This window comes from Filicampus tigris, chromosome 18 (genome assembly GCF_054856515.1).
Source record: "Filicampus tigris isolate MCC_2025a chromosome 18, RoL_Ftig_1.0, whole genome shotgun sequence".
In the NCBI taxonomy this organism is placed as follows: Eukaryota; Metazoa; Chordata; class Actinopteri; order Syngnathiformes; family Syngnathidae; genus Filicampus; species Filicampus tigris.
Window position 1 is genome coordinate 8,403,584 of NC_141234.1, and position 10,895 is coordinate 8,414,478.

Sequence of the window (10,895 nt, forward strand, 5' to 3'; positions counted from 1 at the left end):
CATGTCACGCTTAATGGTAGCAACAGTTTGATTTATTGCTCATATGTTACCTTCATTTCAATATTCACAGGTGATCTAAACACAGCGTATCATAAAAACAAACCCAACGTCAGGGGCGGGGTTGCGCCTTCGCATATGTCATCCGTCTGCATACAACTTCATTTGTCCGCACCACTGTTCAAAAATCGCAAAACTTGCTGGATTTTTATCCTTCATTAAAAAAGAAAATAAGGCATTTACGTTCTCATGCAAAATCAATTTACTCACACTCCTGCCGAATCATTTACCGTTTCACAAACATCCCTCGAGGCCTTCCAACTGTTCCATAAAAGCATTTTCACAGAAGGCACATCCTTCATTTACATATATCAAATGTTAATATCACACATAGGCATGTAAAGGGAAATATGTTACATGAAGAGGACACTCAACCTCACTTGATGGGCTCGGTCTCAAAACAAACGCACACCCATCTTTCCCGTGATCCTTCCGTCCTCTCTGCTCCTTGTCATCTTGCTCATCACCATCACAACCAACCTACAGAGCCGTCTGTACACCTCAAGTGAAGGAAGCCTTTCCCTTCGCGTCTTCGTGAAGTCAATTTTGTACCTTCCATCGCCTCTTTTTCGCTATAGATCACCGGACGTCGTCTGTCGCCGGCGCCACGTTCTCCGTGCCTTTATCCTCGACGGGAAGGCCCGTACGCACCCTCCTCTTCATTTTAAATCGGCCCGAGCGGGACACGCTCATATTTCTGCGGCAAGTCTGCTCGTTGAACAGGGACTCCATGTGGGAGTCGTCGTAGGTCTCGTCGCTGAAGAGGCAGGAGCCGTTGGTGGGCTCTTGTGGGGACAGAGACTGCTCAGTGGTGGTCTTGGACTCTTTGGACTTTTCTTGTGCAAAAGGGTCAAACTCTGGTCCATATGAGTAAGGGGAACTTGGGTCCTTGGTTCCCCCTGGCTTCTTCTTTGGCAGGAAGGCCCTCCACCATTTTGCCTTGTCTGTCATCTTTGACTGCAAGGGTGGGGGAGACCTAGCAGAGGAGACATCACTGCATCACTATCTTCTATTTGCATGTTTGTTTTTTATTACCATCAAGTGTGCCATGAGAAATTATCCAATTTCACTTCATTAGTCAGACAGTAATTCTTTACGAAAAATAAGATAAGTGTATACACTTATTGTGTCATTTTTGTTTCTTGGCACGCGATGAGATTTTTTTTTTTACACTGTAAACTATGTGCCATGATTGGAAAACATGGATTTAGGTCAGCACCACATTCAAGTTAGTCCATAACTCAAATCCAATTTACGGTTTGAAAGGTGGAAATCTGACTGTGTTTGACTTGTAAATAACCCGACTATGATTTCATTGACTCGTGAGATCACAATTTCTGTCTGTCACGGGACTTCCCACCTCCTAATCTTGTTAAAGCCTTCTTCGCAAAACTGGTTTAATGGGTTGCGAGTTAAGAAGAACAAACTCAACTTGTGATTCAAATGTGGATTCTATGCAAAGCAAAGAGATTTACCTGAGGAAAATCAGGAGCTGGCGACACTTGTGATGATCCAAATCACGATGAGACACTCTTGATAGTGATCGAATTTAAAGCCACTGCCTTGGCTTCAAACGACAGTCACAACAATTCTCCAAGTGAAACTGTACAGATTTCACACTCGCGTAGGCCACCTTGTCTCCTCTCTTATCTCGTCGGCAAAAATATCGTACCCCACCTCAGGTAGGTCATTTAAGTCTGGACCCTTCCTTAATAATTGTTCCAAAATGTTCGCATAATGCCACATAAGGTGTCACTTTCTGCTGACTGAACCAGCAGGTTTCCCTCTCCGAAACTCTCACGTCGTTGCACCTGTACTCGCTCCCGATTGGCTGACAGTGACAAAGTGGTCACATGAGCCCCACACAGGTTAAACTGCTGTCGTGTGGGCGGGGTTTGTCGTTGCCGGGCAACTCACCTGATGGGAGTATATGAATCTCTTCAGCGACGGATTAAAAAAAAAAAAATCCTTTGTATTGTACTTATGTGACCAAACCCTTCTTTGACGTTTTTTTTCTTTTCTTTTTTTAGGCCACAGGATCCATGAAATGTGGTTTAAAAATAATTAATTGCAAAGGTGATGTTTAATTTTATGAGAGGGCAGAGGTGGCGAGTAAAAAAAAAAAAAGATTGAGTACAGACTCTAAATTTAAAAAGTATTATTGTTTTTTGTACTGCAGATAAATTGGCAAAACAAACAAAAAACAGACACTATTTCTTATATACTGCTCATACTGAAAAATCAAACGTGACATTAGTCTTGAAATTGCCTAAAATTTATAGCCTGCTTTCTACCAAGTTCTTTATTTTTATTTATCTTACTTTTTTAATGAAAAATCAGACCAACTTTTTCTGCTTATGGATATTGAGTGAATCCTCAATCAGACTGAATATCTTGTTTAATTTACACAAATAAATAAGACATGACATATCATTAGCCTGCTATTCAATGCTGCTATGCTTTGCATATTACGATGACCTGAATGTTTGAAAATCTACACTAAGAAAAAAAAAAAAATCACAATCATAATTTTTCCATTGATAATGACAGTAATTTAAATACAACTTAAGGCTGACGATATTTTAGCTGTCATTTTTTTAAATTCACATTGCACATTATTGATGTGCAGTGAAATCATGCATCTCCAAATCAGTTTTTCATGCTAATATCAAAGAATTATGCCAACATTTGGTAATACATGCTTTTCACTGGACTGACGCATAAGGCAGCAATAAATATACCATACTTAACTGTAAACAAAACAATGTGTCTTTAAAGTAAAGCGACATATTGAAACAGACGCATAACAGAGGGGGAAAGGATCTCTGTGCTAAGAGTAATAACATGTCTGACGACGGTCTTGTAATTTGTGGGTGTGTGCGTCCATGAGTCAATGTCTGTCTGTCTGCTGTGTGTGTGTGTGTGTGTGTGTGTGTGTGTGTGTGTGGGTTGGTGTGTGATGGGAGGCGTCAACATGGTAAGATGTGCACACATCACACAGGAGTTAGGTAGAATCTAGATTTTTCTTTTTCTTTTTTTTTTAAATCAGACACTGAACTGGTCACCAGCCAGTTGCAGAGATATTATTTATTTATTATCAATTATCATTAATTCTGAATTTATATATACATATTTATTTATTTTTATTCCTTAAAGTCTGGCTTTTGGCCTGTTTTCCTGCCGCTTCTTTTTCGTACTACTCCTCTCCTCTCCTGGTCAGAGGCGATGATCGAAGTGAGGGTGTTGCAAAGGACGATCTGACCTTAAACCGGCAGTGCTTCATTTCACTGACTGAGTTTCCCCTTGCTCGGGTGGGATTGCATTTTGTGAACTGCGGGCATTTGAAGCCCTTTGAGACTATTTTTTGATTAAGGCCTGTATAAATAAACCTGTGTTGATTTACTTTGTTTCTATTGTGCTTGTCCCCATGCAACATTTGAAACCAAATTCTAACTGTCAATAAAATAAGCTTAAACCCGCAAACCACATCAGCCTCAATGTCTGTCATTTTTTTAACCTGCATGTTTACATGAGGGTAATGTCTTTATATGAACTTTTACACACATATATATATATACATGTAAAATATATATAACTGCGAATGAATCATAATGCACGGTGCCGTCTGCGCCCGTGCCTTGAGGGCGAGGACACTAATGAGCCGTCTTGATCCCTGTGCCACATGTGCGTACGAGCCAAGTTAGTCATTGTCAAACGATACACCTGAAAATGTCTTTTTGCCATTGTGGCAGAATTGAACAACAGGTTGAACCGAGGCGTGCGAGCCCTGGGAACGAGAACAGAAGGCAGCCAGTTGGACTGGTAGGGTCAGCTTGCAAAACACCTCAAAGGAAGCGAGCACTTGCCGTGGCTCAGAACTGTTGTGATTTCCAAGCAGTCCTGCTTTTTCAGGTAACATAGGGCCACGGAAGCCAGACTTTCCCATTCAGGACTAACTACAATGGGCCAGTACTTATTGTATAAAAAATAAATAAATAAAAACTGAAATCTTTACAAACTCTCTGTACATTTGGGTGGAGTAGACTGGCCTCTGAGTGTCTATGTATTACATTGTGTGCTTTGTTTATTTAGAGAGTTTTCATTGTGCATTTCTGGAGATTTTCAAAGTGGTTATAAAGCCGAGATCTTTTGTTCCTATCTCTAAACATGATCTTGTTTCATTACAAAATTTCACTTTGGCATTAATCATGACTTTAACTTGGGTACACCTCGTTCAGACGAATAAGATCCACACCCAGGTACGTTATCACGGTGCTTAAATTTGCATCGCCAAGTAAACAATCAGTGAGCGTCCACACCCTACACATAATGCCACCACAAGATGTGGGCATGACTTTGATCAAGTTTCATATACAAAACCTGCTCCTTATTTTTAAGCACAGTAATTTCCACGAGCAGATTTTATAAGAAATGTGCACTGTCATCATGGTTGACTGACTTTGATCAACGGTTATATTCATTTCATCACTGCACTTTACTTTTGATTTGAAACTTTTTTTATTTTGCAAATTAGAAGAATGCAGACTAAAGACAGAAATCACAATACAGTCAAAGCACTGAAAACAAGCCAGAATTAAATACAACAGTAATATTAACATCCAAAGACAGATTGCCAAATTGAATTCATTTATTTCTTCAGCAGGTATTTTAGTTATTCATACTGTTGAGAATGCCCATTTGGTTGACGCCACATTTGAATTAAATTTACTATACTGATTCCTCAAGTGGACATTACATTTTACACACTGCTGCAGTGTGTGTGTATATCAGAGCCAAATCATACACAATGCAGACATGCAAAGACAGATGTCAGAGTGAAGGGGGTGCACAAACAGTGCTGCACCTCTTGAGCTCGGGGATAGTGGGTGCCTTGCTCAAGGGCACCTTATCATTGATCATTTTTACATTTTGTCTGCAGGCAGGACTACAACTGTTGTTACACTCAAGTACTGTGCTGTAAGTACAGCCCACGTACTTACAAATGAGTAACTCCCACCATACAGTAAAAGGATATTCATAAAGGGAATATTTGCTAAAGGTGATCGAACTTTACGGGGTGATGCTGTCAAATTGTGGGATGCGCTTCATTTAAGATAACAGCTGCTCCTTCTGTAGACGTTTAGATGTTGTATTTTAACCATGTGTGGCACTTTGAGTCACATCTGTGAGAATTGCTGGATCATCAAATGTGCTCAACTCGTTTAGATGAAAAGGTGATGGTGATGGTGTTCAATACGTACAGCGGGTGGCGACAAACATCACGGTGACGCAATGTAGTCGAAAATGAACACGAAGAAGAAAATACAACCGTCATGTAATGCTAACTTGACCAAGGTTGTTAACATATTATAGGAGCCAGACATGAACACCTTGTGACAAATAGCCATATCCCTTCGGTAAGACGAACTTTCTGACTCTTCATTATCATCGCGGGGGTTTTGTGTTTTTGAGACCGGGATGTTTTTGTTAGCATGGTAGCTAATGAGCTAACGAGTAACAAAGGCATGAATGAGAATAACAACAGTCTAATAGCTCACATGACGCCCTGTTCCGTCGAATGTCCAGTTGATGCTTGTCCATAACCTAGGTTCTATAATTTTACAACAGTCGTGTAGTAATACGAATAATAAATAAAGCAATATATTGTTTTATAAACATGGTTAGGATGTTTTGTTAAAATGCTACACACGTTTGTTACGTAATTGTTTGACAACTCACGCGAGATGTTCCTTTTGCTTGCGCATTGATATTTTCACAGGTAGAGATGAGCGTCCACTATGTCCTGACGTCCGCTGTCCGGAGCATCTCTTTATCGTGTGCCACCGCTGGTCGACTCCGCCGTCTCCTACCTGCTTCCCGCTCCATCACACGGTGAGTCCACTTGATGATTTATGTTCTTCGTTTTAGTGTTATTTCCCCAGATGTTAATTTACGCACTTCAAATGACAGAAAGATAGTCCCTTACTACTAATGTCGGATCTACTTTTCAAATTGGTAATCCAGTACAGTCCAACAATAACCACATTTTACATTGGAATAATCTCACAGTATAAACAAAAAAGTCCAGAATATTTGAACAATACATTTATTATTGTGGTTTCATACTGACAGGTGCCTAATATTTTTCCTCTCAATTAGCTAAGTTTAGTTCTACATGACTGTAAACTTGAACACCGTCAATGAAATATTGCTCAATGAATACCCTCGTGACAGCATCATGTGAAAAAGTATTATTCATTTTGTGAAAATAGGATTTTGCCACAACTATTGTATTGGATGAGTTTCGACAAGTGTAAAGTCCACTTTTCATTTTCAAATTAGTCACCTATGATTCTGTCTTCAAGACTAACTACAGACTGCTATTTTTTTTTTTTTTTTAAGGAACATGTCCTCCAAAAGACAAATGGACCATCTAGAGCGGACCGCAAGCAACCAAAGACAAAGTGTAAGATGGTACATTTTATCCATTGGCCAATTACAACATGCAGATCACATGCTTCATCCCTGAACCTCACACAGGCTGTGTATCCTGCTCAAGTATGCGGCATCATGAATGAGTCTGAGTCTGTAAAACGTCTCAGGTTAACAGCCCATCCGGACTTTAACTTCAAGGCGGGACAGTGGTGAGTAGGGACACACTCCTGAAAAATATTTATATATTGTGGGTGTTTTCTTTTTTGTATTTAGTGTCATTGAAATAGCAAATTACCCTGGGTCACTGTTTCCTACAGAGCATGTATTTCACAAGGGCTGCAGTGCTTTTATAAACCAGACGGGGGCAGTGTTTCATTCACCATGGCGCACGCAAGGTTGCTGTTAACTTTTTTTTTTTTTTTTTTTTAAGGAAAGGTGTACTAAAGTCAGCATTAATAATCTAGATTTTTCGAATATATCGTAAAATCTGTATTTTTTCAATATTTATAGAGGATCGCCCCATGTATAAACCATAACTTAAGGGATTTGTTTTGCCCAAATGTTTACACAGCTTTGGGTGGACACTTTATTCATGCAATTAGAAACATTTCATACGGGTAATTGTAGTATTTTACGGGCAATGACCAAATGTGTGCATTCAGATGCCTTCACGTGGCTCCGATAAGAATAATAGCAAATTACCAATTTTCTGAATAAACAAGTTCTGGCTTCACGGGGGTGCGCGTCTGTTAGTCAGCGCCGCCGATGTTAATGAGCAGAGCGCGTACGCGAGCGCATACTGTAGGTGGGCGGTGGTGAGATAGAAAAACCCAGCAGCCAGTTCCCCTGCAGCGCTTGATAATGAATGTAAATACATGGAAAGCCTGGAGTTTGTGAGAAAAAGGGGGCTGCTAAGTTGTTCGTCTCCAGGTGGTAGAAGAGGCTGAGGCGGACGTGCTGGTGGGTGGAACATACGTGTTCTTTTCACAGCTGATCCATATTCATGACGGCGGAGGTTGAGTTGAACAGACGTTCATTGTTTGCTTGTTGTTGTGTTCCTCTCTGGGTCACGTGCCGAAGGACGGCGTGTCACCACTGTTTTAAGACCGGCACGCTGCATTTTCCTCTGGTTTTGTTTGGCCGCCCCTCCTTTCTAGAACCTTGCCGGGGTCAAAGGTGACAATCTCTCCACACAATCCCACTTTGACCTTCGGCTCAGCATGTTTTCTACCCTCCAGTCGAGCATTGTGTGGCCGGTTGAACAGTCAGGCTTTCTCTTGTTCTCCTATTGTGGCGCGGCCGCCAGGGAAGGACCAAACGGGAACCTTACCAAGCCGTAACGGAAATCAAAAGTCGTAATCCGGCTTTGTTTGCAGGGTGGACTTCTTCATCCCCGGAGTGGACAAGGTGGGCGGTTTCTCCATGTGCTCCAGCCCAGGCCTGCTGCAGAGGGAGGGCGTTGTGGAGCTAGCCGTCAAGTTTGCCAATCACCCGCCAGCGCGCTGGGTTCACACGGCGGTGAGTGGGCTGACAAAAGTTTCTGTCTTTTATTCCAAATCAGTAACACTCTCGCGTGGATTTAAGACAGTTATCACAAAGAATAAAATTGAGAAGAAAAAAAAAAATCTTCATGAAATGAAATGAAAACGACTAATGGACTGGCCATTTGGGAATCTCCCGAAATTCCCGATGGCCACCACGTCCTTGCACTTGGCATCTGACACATCAGTCACCCGCTATAAAATGTAATTTTTTTTTTGTTAATCTCCTCCAAATTACTGTATGAATGTGAACAATGTGTCCTCCCAGCTCTTTTTTCTGTTTGCCTACCGCTCCGGTGGGTGACGGCGAGGATGAATAAGTGAAAGTAGTGTTGAGACGTGTGTTTGGAGACACTGTGGGATCCTTTGATCCTGTTTGTTGTTTGAAACCGTTTTCCTCCCTGTGAGTCGTAACGCTGCAGCAACTGCGCTATCAGTTTACGGCGACTGGGTTTGGGTTTTTTTTTTTTTTTTTGGCGTTTGTGCTCAGGCTCAGATGTGTACGAAAGTATATTTACTGCTTATTTAACATCAAAAGACTTGCTCGGTGTTACCTGCCAAGCTGTCATGACAGCTTGTGGAGCTGCAGGTTTGGTGTGTGCGCGCGCTAGCTGGTATAGATCAGTAGCTCGCTGTGATCTTAGCCTCAATGTGTGTTTTTGTTGTGTCATATCGCAGGCAAAAAGGTCAACCAAGGAGTTAAGCGCTTGTCTGTCTCCCTTTTTGGTCTATATAACGGCAGTGTCAGATTTGTTTTCATCACGGGCCACTTCTTAGTTACGGTTGCCCAAAGGGGGACGATTAGAAATGTGAAACCACAAATGTATACCAGTAGTTGAAACTGCGTCAAACATTAGAGGGGAAAGAAAGTATTTAGAAGTAGCGAGGTAGTATCACTTTCCGCTGCTTCCTCCCACAGTGCACTTTGGGCTCTCAAGTGGCGGTGCGCGTCGGCGGCGATTTCTACTTTGACCCCTCACCTTCGGACCCGGCCGTAGATCTCCTGCTGGTCGCCGGCGGCGTGGGCATTAACCCGCTGTACTCCATTTTGTCGCACACGGCCGATTTGCTGCAGCTCAGCCGAGCCTCTGGTGGGCGGGGCCACAACGTTGGCTCAGTCCACCTCTGCTACAGCGCCAAGACCACTGAGGAGCTGCTCTTTAAGGTGTGTCCTCTCGGATCCTGGAAGATGTACGAAAATATATTTGGCTGACGTATGCGTACTAAAAAGCAGTTTTGTTTCTTACCTTCTTTTTCCCCAAGAATCCAATCCTGCGGGCGTGCAAGGAGTTTCCGGACAAGTTGACGTGTGAATTCCACATCACCCAGCAGAGTACAGATATCGAGCCACATCTCCGGCCTTTTGTCAACCGTAAGTAATCAAAAGCGAGCCCGACTTGCAAATGGGAGGGTAACTGTACGCACAAGCAAATATGTACTTTTTTCATTAAGAGAGCGCGAAAGTAACTTATTACAACCATAGTTGGTACTTTCATCTTTCACTCATTCACTGCTATTGACATATTTGTCTTTTCACAGTCCGGCCATTCGATCCCAGGATCTTATTCATATTTTTTTTCGTTTCGTTTTTTCGTTCAGCCTAGCACGAGTCGACCATTTATCGTCATTCAAATGACATTTTAAGTTTTCCCCCCATTTTGTCTCATGACACAATTTGACATCAGGTCCACACAATCATCAAAATTATTAGTTATCCTTACAGTTGTTTAGTTGGACGCTGTACTAGAACATTTACAATTTCATGTGATGGGGATGATAAAGGAAGAATACACAATACTCTTTATCTTCTAACAAACAGCCCCATGCGTTTAAAAAAAAAAAAAAAAAAAAAAAAAAAAAAAAAAAAAACATAAATGTCCTTGTTTTACAAAGGGCAATGTCCTGCTATAATTACTTACATGTGACCTCCACTCCCCCACGGTGGGCGGAGAAACAAGTAAATGAAGATATACCATTTTGAATCAGACACCATGACAAAGAATTTTAATTGATGGACTTTTGTTCCGAGGTCGAAGAATCGCAGAAGAAGAGTTGCGGTCACACGTGGACCCCCAGAGGACTTTGTGTTACCTATGTGGACCTCCGCCCATGATTGAGGCGATTTCCCAAACCCTGTTGAACCTTGGCTTACCGCAAGACAGAATTCTCTTTGAGAAGTGGTGGTAGCTGCTCCTACCTTCTCCCTGAACGGCAATGTTGTTTTCCGGGATCCGCCTCCCTTTTTTTTTTTTTTTTTTTTGGAGCTTCTCGCTGCATTTGCGTGGTTGGAGTTGAAAGACGACAGAATTAATCACGTGATGCCAAATTTCACGTGGAGCAGTGGTTCATTTCATCTGTGAAGATGTATCGTGTTTTTCGTCACCCTGTGGGTCCAACATTTATTGACTCAAAACAGGTGCAATCTCATTTCTAGTTTGGTCTTTTTGGACTAAGAAAAATGTTGATGCATTACTCTAGTGATTACATTTAAAAGTTACACTTTACATGTAGTCTGACATGTAAACAGTTTTATTTATTTACACATATGCGGTTTGAGTGCTCATCTACATTTTACACCCCTGAGTACATAAATCGTTGCAGGACACGTTAGCCGATTGCGTTTTGACTTGCGTTGGGTTTCACACAAGCAGTATTACACGGCTCAGTGAGAAACCCACAGCGTAACTGTAATGGAGCCTCCAGGTGGCCCCCGATTGGGCCGCATCCTGAAACCTCCCGCCGAGACCGTCGCCGGCTTCACAGCGGGGCTGCCGTTGTCGATTCAATTGAGTTGTTCCACGGGGGAAATGTTCTACGCTGTAATGTGATGACTGAATGAAATAAATGACAGAGAAGCTGCGT

General features: G+C 42.0%; 2 protein-coding genes across 2 annotated transcripts; one reads left to right on the plus strand and one right to left on the minus strand.

Annotated features, from left to right (window-relative positions):
* Positions 1 to 14: 14 nt before the first annotated feature.
* On the minus strand, positions 15 to 2,318 carry LOC147132305 (uncharacterized). Its single transcript, XM_086014182.1, has 2 exons — positions 1,533 to 2,318; positions 15 to 1,033 (listed from the first exon to the last, which is right to left on the minus strand). Exon 2 carries the CDS (start codon positions 1,006 to 1,008, stop codon positions 637 to 639), a length of 372 nt encoding a protein of 123 aa, XP_085870308.1. The 5' UTR covers positions 1,009 to 1,033; positions 1,533 to 2,318; the 3' UTR covers positions 15 to 636.
* A 2,990-nt stretch (positions 2,319 to 5,308) lies between these two features.
* Positions 5,309 to 10,892, plus strand: oxnad1 (oxidoreductase NAD-binding domain containing 1). Its single transcript, XM_086014178.1, has 8 exons — positions 5,309 to 5,474; positions 5,837 to 5,949; positions 6,460 to 6,523; positions 6,598 to 6,701; positions 7,869 to 8,010; positions 8,953 to 9,198; positions 9,297 to 9,405; positions 10,063 to 10,892. The coding sequence occupies exons 2-8, from the start codon at positions 5,843 to 5,845 to the stop codon at positions 10,218 to 10,220; spliced, it is 930 nt and encodes a 309-aa protein (XP_085870304.1). The 5' UTR covers positions 5,309 to 5,474; positions 5,837 to 5,842; the 3' UTR covers positions 10,221 to 10,892.
* The last annotated feature ends 3 nt before the right edge of the window (positions 10,893 to 10,895 follow it).

What these genes read in the sequence shown, in the direction of transcription:
- LOC147132305 (XM_086014182.1), bottom strand. Translation starts at nt 1,008, where the DNA reads ATGACAGACAAGGCAAAATGGTGGAGGGCCTTCCTGCCAAAGAAGAAG.
- oxnad1 (XM_086014178.1), top strand. Translation starts at nt 5,843, where the DNA reads ATGAGCGTCCACTATGTCCTGACGTCCGCTGTCCGGAGCATCTCTTTA. An exon ending in GCTTCCCGCTCCATCACACG is followed by an intron (nt 5,950 to 6,459) that starts GTGAGTCCACTT and finishes TTTTTTTTTAAG; the next exon opens with GAACATGTCCTCCAAAAGAC. An exon ending in CGCGCTGGGTTCACACGGCG is followed by an intron (nt 8,011 to 8,952) that starts GTGAGTGGGCTG and finishes TTCCTCCCACAG; the next exon opens with TGCACTTTGGGCTCTCAAGT.